Raw genomic sequence first — 17,732 nt, 5'->3', positions numbered from 1 at the left:
GGGCAGCCCAAGACAAAAACCACACGCAGTGCCTTTCACACATGTTAGCCTGAATTATAAACAAGAGGCCAAAATCTCAAATAGTAAAAACAGGGGTTGCCCAGCTGGAGTAAATGTGCTTACAAGAGCTGAAGAAGTAGCTCAGTGAACTTGTTCACAAGAATGGTTTTGCTTAAATTAATCTTTAATTCTTCATATGAATTAACACCCATTTCTGCAACTGCAGTGAATCTTAACGCTGTACAACAGCAGACTGTTCTCCAAAATATTCCAAGATTACTGGCAGTGTTCAGCCTCTCCTGACACTTTTCTTGACCTGTTTCCCTATAACACTGAAAAAATGCCAGATGAATAATTACGGTCCTGGCACAGCAGCAGAAACCTGTTCTTTAACTTCTACATTTGAATACCTGTTTGCCTTATTTCTCCATATAACCCTATTCCCCTGAAAACTACAACAGTGAAAATGGGAGTGAAGGTGTCTTTGGGGAGAAGAGGCTGGAGGAATATTTGCTTTGAATTACCTGGCAAATGTATAACCTACACTGCTGCTGGATCACAGGTGAGATTTTGCTTTGGTTTTTGTTTTAAACTTGTTACACACAAGAAACATGGAAGGGGAGTGGCAACTAATAGGAGACTGCATTTCATTTTTGGTTTCTTTTAAATTATTGTCAAATGCTCTGGGATCTGGTCATCAAGATGTGGGATGGGGATAAGGCTTACTAGTAGCTAGAATCCCTTTGACTCCATTAGTTTTTCTGGTCATTAATAGATCTGGCTTTTTACATTAGCATTGTGCTGCACTGATTTAACTTTGCTCAGTCCTTAAAAAAAAAAATTATCAAAAAACAGCCTTGATACGTATATATTCTTTCTTAAAATACAAGGTAAAGTATTAGTAACTAAGCAGAAATCACAAAATCACCATGTTTTATATATCTGAGACTGCAGGGTAAATCGTAACACACAAAACCTTGATACTGTGACTGAAATCCTTGCAACTAATAAAGGCCAATACACCCAGAAGATCGGGCATATGCGTATGGATTTTGTGTGAAAATTAGTTTTCTCTCTACGGATACACATTCTGGAAGAGTCTGCTTTAAAAGAAATAAAAATATGGATGACCATTTTTACCTTGATATGCATCTTAGCTCTTTTCAACAGACTTAGAGTGGTGTGTCTGGTGCTGTCCGGCCCAAGAGGCACAAGCTGTTTTAGCTGTTCCAAATATAGCCGGAGTTTAGCCCGCCTGAAATTATTAAAAACGAAGAGCGTTGTAGTAAAGTTACACCCGAACAGCATATCCTATATGCAAACACCATCTGTTTGCAGGATCTCTGTGCAGAACTTGATTCAATGGTGGCTTCCTTTCCCCTCCCTTTGGCACAGTTTCAGCCCGAAAGGTCACTTGAAATGCAGTAATACTGCTTGGCACATTCAGACAGTAGTTTCATACCTATATTTCAAAGCAGTTTGCTCAGTCTAGTTAGTCTGTTCTTAATGACAAGAGAGTACGCTCAGAGGTCTGAGAAATCCAGGCAAGGCTGCAGACCAAATTCATGGCTGGGTAAGGAAGAAAAACCGGGACTTCACTCCAACCCAGTAATTTTTGGAGGCAGAGATGGAGCTGTGGGAGGGAGCACAGGGGCTGCAGACTCTGATTCCCCTCTCCCCCGTTAGCCCTGCCTGATGCGAGAGACATGCTCCTGCTACATGAGGCAAGGGCATCCATGCAGCGCTGCACAGCTCCGAGGTGCTTCCAGCCATGGTTTATTAATATACTGTAACAGGGAGGTCCTGATCCCCCTTCTCCTCCCATCTGCTGACCCACAGCCTCCCTAAGGAGACATTCCTCCTCTCACCGTACAGCCAGCACAACCTTTATTATAAACACATGAGAGAAAATAGTTCCAACCATATTGGTCCCTGCTTTCTCCATTATTCCTTTGCAGGTATCACTACTGCTGCTCTCAGCTCTCTCCCCTGTACTAATGACAATACATCCTTCACTAGAAAGAGGATAAACAAAGAGGATAAACAAAGAGTATTTCGCAGATACTCGGTTTCCAAACATTCTGTCTTTGAGAAAGAAGCTGGCAATACAATAGTCCATAAAACAGTTGCTTCAACTATCCAAAACAAGGCCGTGGCAAACCAACAACAGTGTGCCAGTGTGTTTCTACAGTTAAATCCAAAAGAAAACCCCTCCTGGTTTTAATGCACAGTTCTTGAACAGGAATCCACATGAAATCACCTTTCAGTTTTGCAATGAGATAGAAAGAGATGCGGAAGTGCTTACATGACCAACATCTCAATATTTTCCTTTCTGCCAGTCTGTTACAGACTCAACAAAGCTGTGACCTGGAGCATGCCGACATCCCTCACAAAGCAGCAGTAGAACTGAAGCAGCTCACTACTGTGAGATGAACAATCATCTTTTCCAAATCTGATCGATGCTGCATGAAGGAAACAAACTTCGCAGGAAATTTAATGCTTCTGGTCACAAATGAACTTTCTTTTGAACAACCAGTTCAGAACAAGAATTCAGCGTCAGTGTCTGAACTGCAGCTGAAGACAGTTTAATATGCACCAAATGACAAATAACACATGTGTAATCGGAATGATTAGTGTATTGTGAAAACAACCTGAGAATTAATGAGAGGAAAATACCCAAAGCAAAATAAAACCTAATTAAAATACAGTACTGTAATGACTACATATTCACACATGTAGTTCCAGCTGCCTATAAATCAGCCATGTAACACGTAGGAAATCAAAGAGCATTTCTACAAAACTGTTAATTCTTTGTTGAAGCCACTTAGGGAAAAAGGAATATTGGTGAAAATGGGATTCTCAAGAGAAAACTGATGACAGGTTTTTTGTTTAGGCTTGGGGTTTATTTTTAACTATAAGGCTCTAAACCTAACCATCAACATGCTTTTATTTAAACAACAGCAACAAAGACTGGGGTAAGTATTCACAAAAATAGCACCATCAGATCACAGAGCACCCCTGTGGCTGCTAACTTAAATGGGGACATCGATCTTTAAAGCAGTGAAATAACAGAATTAGGGACTACTGGTATTGATACAGAAAATCCTAATCAGGTAAATTTTTATTTCTGTGTCTGTAACCCTCTAAAAACTACCTGGCTCATTTTGTGTTTTAAATAAAAGAAAGAAACTTGTTTCAGGGACTAAATTCAATTCATCTTTTTGGTTTTTAAATGGCCTCTAAATGCACACGCAATCATCTGCGTCACTCAGCACAACTTGGATGCAACTGTATTTAGACAGCTGACAAGCAAGTGGGGACTGAAGATAAAGGAGGATGTGGCAAGGAAGAGGAAAAGAATAGTATCCAAGTAGTAAACAGAAAGTTAAATACATTGAAATGGAGATCAATATACCTGCAGTAATTAAAAGTCTGATCGGGAATATACAGAGCTGTTGATCTGAGATCTACTTAATATTAACCCTGGAAAACGTTAATGAAACTACACTGCGTACTCAATGTATCTGCCTCTTATTACTATCTGAAGAAAGTCTGCTTACCACAGGGAGAAAACAAGGATTTAGGGAGCTTCCTTACCATCAGCTGGGGAGTTAACAGAAACCTTACCAAGATCCCGAGGGCACGGCTGTGTGTCTTTTTAAAGCACTAATTCTGTTATGGTATCTGCCAATCAGGTAGAGCAGGACTTTACATAAGTGCCGTGAAGAACATGGGACTGAAGTGAAGAAGAATATTTTAACTGACCAACGAGAAGAATTAAAAAGAGTTAAATATTAAAAAAAATGCTTTAAGGCATTCTCAGCACTAACAATTAATAGCAGTAAATGTAATAAACACACTGAAAGACCTGCTCTAACTTCTCTTTTTTTTTTAAAGGGACTTTTTCTTTTAATTACTCAGCACCTACAAATCCATTAAAGATTTTAAAGCATAAGCTTTATGTAGATCTTTACATAAATGCAGGCATGTTTATGTGGCTAATTCATATAATGTAACACAACAGCATAATCAATGGCATAGATTGTGAACGTAAAAAAAAGGAAAACCAGGCCATCACAATTCCTGTGGTACCACAGTCAGTATCCCCACTATTTTCATTTTGCACATCTTAGAAAAAACTGTAAGAATGTAAGAAAACATTTCAGGCATGTTATGTTAACAGATCACACCAGCAGGAACAGGGGACTCAAACTTCACAGCAGATAAGTTGTCACGTACAGACTCTGCCAGCACTAATTTCTCTCTTTTTCTGCAGGGACCTAACAGCTTTTGCTTCTCCTCTGCTGACTGTGACCGCCAGAGGAGGGAAAGGCATTCACAGAAGTAATCGCAGCCAGAGCTGCTTTATGTTTTGCAGCTCATGCCTTAAATTCCACCTAGAAAATAAGCCAAAAAAGCAACTTGGTCTCAGAGCAATAGGGTAACAATATCTGTGCATGAAATGTGGTTGAAGTTTGGTAATGATGCTCCGCTCCGGGTTCAAAACCCAACTGTTACACTTTTGCCCCCAAAAAGCACAGTGTCAGACCAGGACACTGGTGCCTACAGAAGCCAGCACTTTTCTCACCTCATGTGGATGCACCGAAATATCCCCCTCATCACTGCTCCTGAATTTATCAGGGAAGGTAAGGATCTAAAAAAAAGCTAGACAAAATCTGAATCCCCAAACCTGCAGCTCTCTGTTTTGGATACAGCCCCACACATGGAGAGAGGTGCATGGGTGACCTGTCTCTGATTTACCTCATTTTCCTTTCTGCCAGAAGATAAAGGGGTTTCATTCAAAACCCCAGTGTTTCCCCATAAGTAAGCTCACAACATGGTCCTATAAATCTGCATTATAGCTCTTTTAACACTTAATAGAAATGAATTACTAACCCCACAGACCTGGTCAGCCTTCTGCAGCAGTGGCCACGTCCAGGAGCAGTTGGGTGGTTCATCACGTTCACATAAAGGAGATTGTAACTCGTTGACAGCTACTATAACAAGTACCAGCTGGAAATTCCCTTGAACTGGTTTTGAATCCATGAGAGCTGTGATGGGCAGTACTGGCAGGTGTTTTAGAACAGTTAACAAAATGAACCCTGGAGCCCCACGAATTTGGAGGGACAAAGCAGCAACACAATATTGTTAGGAATTTCCCCACAGTACGAGGACATCCACCAGAAGTTCATCTGAAGACCACTCACTGACTCTAGTTCTCAGACCCTCCATTTTGCTCCAGTCCCGGCTATGAAAAGGCAGGAGCAATGCTGGCCAGAGAAGCTACAGTTCACCACTTATACAAAGAAGGCTGCCATGCAAAAGTAAATGAAGATCTTTGACTCTAACCAATTTCAAAATTGTGCTAAATGAATCTATTAGATAATGGTCAATAAGCTTCCCCATATGTATAAAATCCCAGATGCAAATCCACTTCAGCACACCAAGAAACAGAATACTAAGATGCAGACGGGGGGAAAAAAAAAGGAACAAAAAAGCCTATTGTTCACACTGGATAATCTTCATTCCAAGGAAACTGCAACAATTCCGAGAAATTCCTGCAACTATTTGATGGGTGGTTGCAATGGGACAAAATACTTCTCAGGAAGGCCAAGTAGTATAACAAGGGGCAATGATTGTGAACAGCGAGGTTCAGGATGGACATTAGGAAACTAGTTTTTCACTAGGGCAGTGGTGCATAGTCAGAATAGGTTGGCAGAAAGGCTGTAGAAGTGCCATCCTTGGAGGTTTTTCATGATGTACCCAGACAAAGCCATTGCCATTCAGAGGTCTCCAATCAACTCTTCTATAAGCATTTAGACCAGAGATTGCTTGTCAAGCCCTAGCATTCGACTCACAAGATTGCTCCCATCCACGTAACAGCAAAACAACACCCCAATTGTGAGACTTAAACTTTTATCAGTCCGATTGATACATTGATGGCAGGTTTGTGGAGTGACCCGATCCACCTGCAGCCTTTCCAGAGAGGCTCTAAAGGGCTTTTTTAGGTTCAGCACAGCAGACAGAAATGGCTTGCAGCTAGTCAGACAGCATGTAGTTGTTCATGTAGTAGTTGCTCAGTTTTTTGATAACAGCAAAGGCGTGTTTCCTAAACTGTACAAGTACAAGTCTATAGACCTTATTTGTAGGAGGGAACAGCATCCATCGTTTAAGCCACTGACCTGCACAACTTCAGCTGGAAAGGCAAAGCCTTCCTTCAGCAAGTGCATGCCCAAAACAAGCTGCTTAGTCCTCAGTCAGGCATGCCTTAGCCAGGCCTCAGCAAAATTAAATGGCCACAGACACTCAGGAGAATGAAACGTGTGCTTGTCAATCCTACCACCTTGGCTGGCCAACCCACGGAGACAAAGCTGCCAACAGCCTTCCATGCATTTATGGTAGGTAGCATGGGGTAGGCATTTCCTTGAAGCTGTGCCTGAAGCCATAAACAACAGTTCCTGCTGTTGACACTGCGCTGCTGACTGCCAGAGATCACTTGCAGAAAGGGTCAAAAGGGCCTTGCTCACCTGTTTCTCAACAACCGTGGGCAAGAGCGTACAACTCAGTAGAGAGAAGTCAAATTCACCTCGTACATCCTTAAGGTCTCAGTCCGCAGCCTCCCCAAATTAGAAGAATGACTCTCATATACACCCATTCTCAAGCTGGCTGTAAAAGGGAAGGAGCAGCTCTACCAGCAAAGTTTGTCACCCTGTGGGAAGTCCCAGAACAGCTCTGGTCCACACCCACTCACTCCTACTAGCAGATTGCCCACGCAAGACATGGAGCTGTCTTAGCCATACTGGGAGTCATCTTAGAGCTGCAACATCTCCATCTGATGGGCAGCAAGGATCTGGAAGGCTAGGAAATGGACAAAAAGCCACTAAATGTCCATATTCCCATACTGTGTGGTCCGAATTTCTTTTCATGCGGGCTCTGGCAAAAGTTGGCTGGGTTAGACACGGTGTTGTTGCTTCAACATCCACAGCCCAGCATACCTCTCACACCATACTGCATCACCAAAGCACGTACGGGCATGAAAACAATGTTTGACTACAAGAAGGCCCTAACTGTGCTTTCTGCAAGATGCTTTAATGCTAGAAATGCTTGTGTGGCTGAACACACGCCTGTATTTCAGTTGTCCCAAATTTAGTCTACTAAACTAGCTGTGTGTACCAGAGGTTGACATATTCTCGAATCAATTGCTAAATATACTTGCTTGCTGATGTTCTGAAAAGGACACTATAGATCAAACAGTGAAATGACACTGAAAAGGCAATCATTACAAGCTGCACTAGTGAGAACAACAGATATATTTGAAATAGATGCAAAAATTAAAAATTTGTTATTTCTGTACATTAATCACTTCAGCCCAAAAAGCAAACAGCCTCAGACCCTACTGCAAGGCAAATTCAGTACAAATTTAATACAAACCCCACTTCAAAGACTATAAACCTATTTGAAATTTATCTAGAAGACAACATATTACAAACTGGACAGAGTTACCAAAGCATTTCAGATTCCTTCTCTCGTGTTTCACATTTTTTTCCACATTCAAAGCTATCCTGGTTCTGGTGCTGTGCAACAAAGTTAATACACAAAGGTTTAAATATAGAGCAGTTACTAAATTTTTCATTGTTGCATAATGACTGTGTAATCTGGCTTAATAACATACATAGGGTAAAGTCAGAGCAGAATCTCTGCACCAAAAATTCACTTCTGAAGTCAAATGTTCTCCAGGTATGTTGTAAACGCAAGTGGTCTGGGCTGAGCCCACAACTCTGGGTCAGATACCCCTGCGGTGAACTAATGGTTGTTTTTTCTCCCTAAAGAAAGGTGATTTTATCTCCCCACCAGACATGAAATTCAGCACAAAATACAGAAGTGAGCTAACTGTAATTGTAAAATGCTCATGTTTTTACAGGAAGACTCTTCACAGTTTTCATTATGAAATGCAAATACCTGCATACAGGGAGCACTCAAGTTTTACATAGAATCAGCAAACATAGAAGCTCAGGATCCTTTGTGACATGTACCAGTCAGGATGAGCACAGACAGCATCATTGTTTATAAACTTATCATAATTTTAAAGTTTTTAACAAACACTGACCAGCAATAAAAAATTCCCCATTGTGACTTCAGGATTCATCTGCCACAAAGATAAAATCAGAGAGAGGAACTCTGCTTGCCTTCCGACTCCAACATCAACCCCTTCTTACTAGAGTTTGGCACAGCAAGTCAAGGTCTCTTACAGACTTCAGCTCTTTTTATTTTGTGCACAGTCACACTCTTGAGCGATGACAGCATCTTGCTGCAAAGGGCTTTACCGGTAATGAAAATTAAATGTGTTCATATTATTTTGTAATATTGCTGGATGACATGGCCATACGTATAATGTAGGTAAACATGTAACTATATACCCTACTCTGCTTAGTAGAAGTTGGTACTCAAGCTCACTCCTCCTGAAGCTAACACTTTTCTTAAAGTAAGTGTCAGGAATGATATCTTTATAAACTCTACAATACTTTTTATAAGCTAGCAAAGATGATCCTGTACTAATTAAAACACATTTGTTTACAAAGACATTTGAAGAGATTATATATGAACTTCCATCTTATGAAATAATGGAACATCAATCACATAAAAACGGTTCTAAAGAAACCTATTTATTAATGGTCCAGACAGAATCTTCAGCAAAATATTAAATACAATGAAAGATAACAACCCTCCATCGAAGTATAAAATCATGTCTCTTCCATATTTATTTCAGTCAGAAACACTTTCAATACTTTCTACCTCAAACACATTTTTTTCTCCCAAAAGAGGCTCTAGCTCATACACAAGCTGCACAATCTATTTCAACTACACAACAAATTTGCTTTAGTGAAAAGGAAAGAAAACCTTTTAGTATTAAAGCACTGTACCACAGCAAGTCACTCAGCGTGCCCATTGCCACGAGATGTGTGAAATGCTTGCTCACAGCTGAGTCCCTCAGAGTCAAATCCAGAAAATTCAGTTGCGCCCTTACAGCAAACCTCTTGGCTTTTTATTATCCAAGAAAAGATAAGCTAAACACCAGCATTCTGTAATAGATGTTGGGGTTTTTTTTCCATATTCAGTACAAAATCCTGGAGTTTGTCCTGCAGGTGGAGATTCATCCAAGGTTTGCTCCACATGGCATTTTTTGCTCATGTCTAACACCTCATAGAGGCCTCTGCAACTAAATTCAGCAGCAAAACCTAGGAAGGCACTGTGGCAACTAACAGGCAAAAAAAAGCTGCAAGCACCATTAGTGCATGTTAGTGAATTAAATGCAACAGCCCTACAATCAGTGAAACTGCCTGCTGTACCTACTTTAGTATTAACTAGGATTTTCATCCCCTATATGCATTTTCAGTGTGCTGAATACTTTTGTGCATCTCTTGCTGAACTGAAACCAGCCAGATAGCTTTAGCAGCCAGGTAGCTGGTGGATTGGGGTACCTCTGAAGTATCCAAACACACAACATCAACTGCCTATGAAGGCAATGGCTGCAAGTGTGTCTTACCATCGCTAGCTTTAAAGAGTAAGTGCTGCTATGAACTTAGTCATCTGCAAGTTTTCATGTGAATACTGCTCAGAAATGTCTGGTGCTGCTCCTAACGCTAAGGACAGAAGAATACCTCTGCTGCCTGTTATACAGCTTAGCATGTCAATGTTTTGTGCATTTTATCACTCTGAAAAATATTTAAGCTATTTCACTATATATAAATGCACACTGCAGCATTCACAGTACATTTTATTTACTTTCACTGAGTGCCACTTCAGCCCACCTGCTGAGCTAACACTCTACACTTTAACTTTGCCTTTTCACCTTCCAAAAGTTGCAGCGTGTTCACCTTTGAGAACGTATGCATGAAACCAGAACTTATTCCTGTATCTTTCAGCAAACACACATTAAGGGAGGTATCTGCAGTGCCACAAATATATGCATTTTTGGCCAGCTAAGGCTCTTGGCAGCAGCGTGCAGAAAGCTCGCTGGGATACAAGCTGGGGACAGATGAACACTAGCTGGTCTGCGAGGGGGAAGCTGCTGACTCCCAAGAGAGGGGATGCCTGGCAGACCTTGCTGCCCATGTTGCCCCCTTTGCCTCTCCCTCCTTTCCCCACCCCTCTAGTAGCTCCCTGCTGAGTGCAATGACAGCTGCCTGTCCTAAATTACCAGCACTGGGCTACATCAACATTTCTTCATCCCTCAAAAGGCCTAAAAGCCAACCTTGATGCTCCTTTTACTCCAGTTCCCACTGGAGGGTGAGCTGTGGTGGCCCACGTACTGCCGTAAGCCAGGGGCAGTAGCCAGTAACATCAAAATACAGCAGCTCCTGAGGCTCGCTTTGGGCTGGAAAGACCCCAAAAAGCAACCTGGACACCACCAGTGTGAGACACCTGACTGGAGCCTCAGCAGTTCAGGGTTGCCCAGACTGCCCACATGCTGTCCCTTCACGAATGTATCTGACAGCAGAAGCAGACACACTGATAAGGGTCCCAGACCCACATTTGACTTTGGCCAGTAGAAGAAATAAAAGCCCTGTGTCGAACTCTCCCACTCAAGCTCTCCTCCTCCTGCAGAGAGTGAGCACAAGCTGTCAGAGGCATGTGAGGCGTGACACAGGCATCCCCCCCACTGGTGCCACCCCACCACATACTCATCACATACCTAAACTGACTGCAGACCAACCCAGCAAGACAACTAAATCAAAATAAAGTGGTCAGTTTCCAACCGGTCCTTTTCCTTCGTGGGCTCAGAAGAGCACTTGTGCAAGGCAACGCACAGGCAGGACCAAGTTAGCAAGGACTCCGGGGCAGCTCTGACTGGTATCAGTTTTAACTGCTGGGGAACTGTACCCTCAGGCTCTGCAGTATTAACAGCCGCAGGATCAACATCTGACCACCCTCATCTCCAGTTCTTTTTTCCAGGCTCCACCCTGCAGCCAGGCTTGTCCCCGTAGCTTTCCCCAGGCTTCAGCCATCCCACTGTCTTAAGCTGCTCTTACTGGAAGAGCAACCACGAAAGGTGTAACAGCCCTTCACTGTCTCAGAAGTAAGTAAATGCAACATGCACAAATTTGAGATGTGCTTCACAGGAAACGTCAATAAGAATTTACAAGCTATACAGAGAGACCCGAAAGCATCACAAGCAAACGTTAACAGCAGCTGGATACCATTTGTCTTTCCTGCATGGTGACCATCTCAAATTTACATGTACAGGATTCTCCATCCTTTGACAAGAGGCAATAAAATCTCTGACCTTGCAAGAATGTGAGGCAACAGAAATCAAACATTATGGAAACAGTTGAAATCCCCTGCAGTAAGTTTTTGCCCTTGTATGTATTTCTTTTCCTCTGGAAGAAAAAAAGGATATTCCAACCTATATTATAGCACTTCAGCATTCAGGTTGTGCTCATCTATAAAGAACAGTTTTCTGTATTTTAAACCTTCGAACTCAGACAAATATGAACAATTATATACACCTATAGAAAAGGAATTTCTGTTTCGGGTGTCTTCCATTTTTAGCCCTGTTATCTCCTGATTATATTTTACCATTTACCTCTGTAACGCTTTTAAGCAGTAGCAAGAGAGGTATCACCTAGTACCACGAGCTCAGCATCACATAGTACCCACCTAATTTATAGGTGAAGGAACAACAGTGCCTTGTTGGGAAATGCACGAGTGATGGCAACACCTTTGTACGCACTTGAAAACAGAGTGCATAAAAAAATAATCAGCCATGCTTTTAATAAACTTATTCAATACTTCATTCATCCAGCCTTCCACCTATTTGTTTCACACATTAAAATGCACACATTGCAACATAGTGTCCTCCTGAATTAGACCTCTCAAACCCATCTGTCTTACTGGCACTCAAATTTCTTAGATCACACTGCAGGGAGACTTAAGAGTTTATGTTTGTCTGTTACTGCAGAATAGTGACAGACTCAAGTAGATAAGAAAAGTGCCATTGCAAGATCACGCCATTCCGGTATCAAGCAGTTTTAATTCCCACTTGAAGTTACACAGAGGTACACACGTACTTACACGCTCCCCACTGAAACCCCAAGAGTGGATTAAGACTCGCCACCACTTACTGGAGTGTGGCAACGCTTTGGTCCTCACCGGCAGTGGAACACCGCAAAGCAAATTTGCACAGCAGATCCTAACCCACAACATCAGTCTGCAGTTCTGCAGTAGGTGTGGTTTTAGCTGCCGCCTTTCACCGTACTCTTGGAAGTAATTTATTGAGGACTGCTGAGCATGGGTCGAAGAAAATTGCATTTATACAAGGAAAAGCTGTGTAACAACAACAGGTTTGCACTGGGCTTACACACAGAGGGGAGCAGGATGATAACTATAATTTTCCACAAATTAACCACTCACCAAAAGGTGGTTGGAGAGGATGCAGTTAGTCTCCCCCACAAGTGGCTCTGGGGAGTGTGTATGTCCCTCTCACGTGGCACTGAAGGCATAAGGTGCAGCTTGGCTCTGTGCACACAAGCTACACGTTTGTCGACAGAAAACACCCCAGAGCAAGTCACTGCTTACAAATCAGCTCATGGCTTGAAACCGGCTTTAATTATCATACTGTTTCCCCACATCAAAATGCTAAGCAAGAACATCGTGTCTCAGGACAGTTGCCAACAGGAAGGATCTTAAAAAAAAAAAAAAAAAGGGGGGGGGTGACTACAATGCTTAGAGAAGCCTAGAGAAGTTGAGCTGTAGCAGAGTACTAAGTGAAGACAGCATGGTATGAGGCCTAGCAAGATTTTTCTGCCTAATTTTAAACCTCCCTATAGACCTAGTTATTTTATACATATGTCAAATGAGGGGAGAAATGTGTCCAAGATTTTGTTTTTTACACCACTGTATGATGTCAAATTAAAGGAGAGGCACGTCAAGCTGAATTATTTTAGCTAAATTAAAAACATGCATTGCCATCACACACTGAGCATGCGGCCTTGGGATGGCAGATAGGCGGAATTAAGCAGCCTTTTCCTGCATCAAGTTAAGTGACGAATGTGAGGCATTAATATCTGCAATACTGGATACCTGTGACTCTGGTTTATTGTCTATGGCACCTCTATATCCAAATGCCAAGTAAATACCAAGCATCCAATTTAACTAGCCTGACAAATACTGTACAGACTCCATGTTCCCACGTGAACAAGGCACCAAAAGAAACAACAGCAATTCACACCGCAGTTTTAAAACCTAATCAGAGCTAAGGCAACTGTATCTCCAGTTCAGCACCTAAACAATCACTTTCTCCTTCTCTGAGGCAGGAAGTTTTAAACTCTGACTGGGAAATTAAGTATCAGAAAGGGATGTTCAGTCTATGTCTTACTTCTGGTTTTGCTTTTGCTAATACTTTCTCAGCACCTGTACCTACCAAAGCTTCGTGGCCATCTTAGACGGCTACTGGTGGCATCTTGAGCATGCACAAATGAAGTTAATTGCCTTTTGGGGCAAAGGAAGTGGTGGGTGTTACTGTCTTTTACTGCTGTAGATACTTGAGATGTCCTCCAACAAGACAGATGGGGCACCCTGGGTTGACAGCAAGGTGCCTGTTCCAGCCAACCAAACCCAATGGAAAACACCAAGGGAAGAGAAATCGCCCTTTAATAATTAAGAATACATATCCCCAAATGTTTTGCTGTATGTCTCCAATTCCATCATTGAAACCTTGTAATTAGAGGTGGCTAGAAAAGACAGAATAAGGTGTATATAGAAACAAATTTAGGTGAAGGATTAAATGCACTGACTGTAATTAAAGATGATCTCTTCCAAGTCTACAATGGGTACTCTTACTTTCATACGAATTAAAAGCTGAGCAACGCTTATGTAATATTTCCCCCCCAAACAGTGACAAGATCTGCCATCACAGGACAGTAGAGTTGCAGATATCTGACAGTCCTGCCTCAAAGTTTAGATTTAGCTTGCCACAGCAGAGATAGTGCCTTGTTTATAATTTCATTTTTGTCCTATTTCCCTTTCCATTGAACAGTACAAAGCTGCTTGTCTCTGTGTCAGGGTGCAGTCCAGCAGAATCTGAAAATGATCTATTTTGGGATGATAAGGTATGGAACAGCTTTTCAGAACTCTCTCCCTTTCCTCTTTCTTCCCCACAAAACTCAGCCCAGATTTCTTACGCACAGTGTCCTGAGGTTATCTGGCAAGGGAAGGAAGTGCCAGAAGTTTGGACCCATCTACCATGTATGTAGTCAGGCAGTGGGAACTACCTGTTAGCACTTAAACCCAGTAACTGCTTCTAGCCAAACGCATATAAGCTCCCAAATTTCCCTAGCAGAAATTATTTGCTCCACCCATGCTGTTCATTTCAGCAGTCAACACAACAGCATTTACCAATTGGGATTAAATCAGCTTTCTTGGGGAATTACAGGGTTTGCTACCTTTATGTTTTGTAAATACCAGCTAATGTGGTATGTAAGACACACAGTGCCTGTGCAGTCAATATTTGCAAACACTGATGGTACCACCAACTTCAATAGGAGCTGCTGAGTTCTGGCAGCAATTATACACCAGGCAGGCCCCTTATTTAGTACCTTGTATCTTCATTTAGTTGCCTAAATTGAAACATCAAAGAAAGAAAAGGAGATAAATTTGTTAGGCATTAATCCCAAGGTAGCAGTTGGGAGGAGAGGACTCACAAGCAGTTCTCCAACCTTTTAGAGACATTTTACCACATTCAGATGTAGTCTTTGACTGTTCCCCAAATCTTTTGCTTTCTTGCTATAAGGTAGAACCTAATACAAGCTTTCGTAATGTAGGGCATGTAGCCTGTAACTAGAGTTACTAGTTTTCAAGCTGGAAGCATTACAACAGATGACCTCATGTACATACGTCCAAGCGCACACCTCTTCTGTATCAGCTACACCAATCTTCAGGCACTACACAATTAGTTACTCTAATTTGTATAGAAAAAAAGTTTGCATAACATAAACTAGAATTAATAATATTAGCCACTTGACATCTTTCGACAAGTCCTGTCACTCTGCTCTATTCTAGCAGCATGCGTACGTAGCTCAGTATACGCATTCCAGTTTCAATCTCAAAACACAGCACTCTATGAAGACCCAAAACAACCCTCTCCTTCCAAAAATAGGGAGGGTGGGAGGGGGAAGGAATATCTTATCTGTTCTTGTGAATTGCACAGCTCTTTAGGACAAGGTAAGTCAGTTTTAACTGGATCATAGGCATGGAGTTTTTATCTGGGGTTTTTTGTTTGGTTTTTTTTTTTTCAAAAAAGGCTCAAATTAAAGTGATGTGAAGGAACAGCATTATGTTTTTTTTATATTTATGATCTGCTGGGTAAATGTTCATGCTCACAACAGTTTCTGGAACCTTAACTGCATCATCTGTAGCTCCCCAGATGTGATGTGGGGTTCAGCTTGCAAGCCAGCATGCACAGGACCTGCTGAAATCCCATGAGCAGGACACAGAATTGGGCCCACAGCCTGCTACATGCTAAACCACCATGTATAGCACCGGAAAAAAAACAGATTAAAAAGTAATTGACCTGCAAAGGAATTCTGTGTAGTAAATATAAGCACAGTTGTCTGCCGACAGAGACCACGAGGGGAAAGCAGCAGGAGCTGTAAGAGGAAAGTACATATTGTTCCATCCAGAAAGAGATACTTTGAATTTGGGACCAGGCCACTGTATATCCAATACTCAAACAGGTTAATCAGCCGGCAGAAAGGAGTTCTAAGAGCTAGAGATGCCAATACAGCATGGAGACAGGGAGAGGAGGGGAGAGGACAAGTAATCCACAGAATATAGCCACCTTCTCCAGCCTACGTTGCTCCCTTAGTGTCTACTCCAACCAGGGACACTGGGTCATCAAAATTTTGTGCTCATGACATACTTGCGATAAAATAATCCAGCCTTCTGTAGACTTGGTGTGAATCCAGAGTGCAGAGCCAACCTTGCCTTAAGGAGCTGGCTTTCAGGTGCATTTGCCTCCTCTTCAAACCATGTCAGGTACCACTTCTGTATACCCAGTTTTTGTCTGTGGGTTTCCACAGGCTTGACTGGTTGGGATTCAGCCAAGGATTCCCATCACATTATGTAAGACTTGTTTCAGAAGCCAGCTTCTTAAAGCCCATTAGCTGCCTAAATACCTTTAAAAAAAAAAAAAAATCAAGTTCCAGCTCACTTGCCCAGATGTAGCTAAGCAAGCTTAAATGGACAACATTTTTTTTTTAATCCCTAATTCAACAAATCTTTTTCTCCTATAATCAAGAGAGCAGTCACCACCAGGCATCTCTTCCCCTGTTTGCAGGGAATCAGCACCTAGCTGTTGTCTGTGTGGTCCTGAAAGTACCTGGAAGTCTGGCTCATCTATCTCCATTTTGTACAAGACCAGCCCACTCTTTTTACCACTGTGGATAAGAGTTGGCCAGGTCAATTAGCAGATGTTGAGAGCATAAACCACCTTTCACATAGTCCATTAAGAGGCCGACACACAATAGACTTGTGTTTGGAGAGAGGCATGAACAAATTCAAATGGAAAAAATGCATACACTTGGTTTCTCGCCCATCTGCTTTCTGCTGGCTGTTTGGCTGGCCAGGAAGCACACGGCTTTCTGGAGCCCAGACCCAAGACTGCATTTAGGCCCCGCAGTTCAAAGCCAACTTCAGCAGGAAAGAGGACATCACAATTTAGTCAAGACTCTATTTTAGTCCATTTTTCATTGCTGAATAAAAGCTTTGTCCAAAGCATGAGGATGTGCACAAGGATCTCTGACACCTGGAACATAAATTTCTGAGCAGATTAACTTCCAAGCTTCATCTGCTTAATAAACTGCTCCTTTCCAAAGAGCAGTCTAGGTGGGAAGACGCTGTTTTTGGGAGTGCACCACCAGGTGAGCTGCCGTGTGCACTGAAAAGGCAGCAGTTTAGTGTACAGGCATTTACAGTAGCTATTGCAGCGAGTAGTACAGGACAAGCCACAAGTCCAGACATCTGCTGACTAGAGGTGGGAAAAAGGTGAGGAAAGAATAGTGTTTCAGCACAAAGCTTTAACCTTCTCATTTCTTTAATTCTGTGGATTCATCAGGCTCAGAAACATGGGACATTTCAACAAAAGCATAGGATTAAATTTTGTGTTCTGTGGGTCCAGTTCTTTACAGACTTTGTTAAACACGCTCCACAAAAAAACCACTTATTACAGCAATTTAGGACACAAACGCCACTATATACTTCACCCCTCTGTTGGAAACCTGAGGTTAAATGACAGGTAAAAGGGGGTTTGAGCTGAGACTCAGCCATGTGCTGGCTGGGGCAACCCATTCACCTGACCACGAGAGCTGGCATCCTCAGAGACAGTCACAGCTGAGGTGAGGGGTGATGGCTAAACCATGGTAGCTGTCTTCTCACAAAGGAAAGTCAGACTCTTAAGACATCACCCTGTTTAAGCAGTGCAAAAGTATGTTTATTGCAATTCAAGTTAATTTACACCAACCAGATGGTGTAAAAAGTTCCTTACTTGACAAGAGAACCAGAACAAACAGATATAATGTGGAGGTTAAGCTCTGCTAGTAAGATGAGGTGGTTCCCACCACTAATGTAGCAGCCACATATTCTAGATGGCTTATGTATAATCTGGTCATGTTCTAGAAATGGCAGCAGTTTTTACAGACCCATTATAACAATGCTATTTGTACCAGGTCAGTAAGACC

General features: G+C 42.1%; 1 protein-coding gene across 3 annotated transcripts in view; it reads right to left on the bottom strand.

The window, feature by feature from the left end:
* Positions 1-17,732, bottom strand: part of MXD4 (MAX dimerization protein 4) — a 37,288-nt gene that overhangs the window by 3,549 nt on the left and 16,007 nt on the right. For all 3 annotated transcript variants that reach the window (XM_075092040.1, XM_075092041.1, XM_075092043.1), the window contains exon 4: positions 1,141-1,255. In XM_075092040.1, the coding sequence (XP_074948141.1) occupies positions 1,141-1,255 (115 nt within the window). The remainder of the gene's footprint in view (positions 1-1,140; positions 1,256-17,732) is intronic.

This window comes from Phalacrocorax aristotelis, chromosome 4 (genome assembly GCF_949628215.1).
Source record: "Phalacrocorax aristotelis chromosome 4, bGulAri2.1, whole genome shotgun sequence".
NCBI classification, from domain to species: Eukaryota; Metazoa; Chordata; class Aves; order Suliformes; family Phalacrocoracidae; genus Phalacrocorax; species Phalacrocorax aristotelis.
Note: the sequence above shows the minus strand (reverse complement) of the source record. Positions and strands in the feature narration are given on the sequence as shown.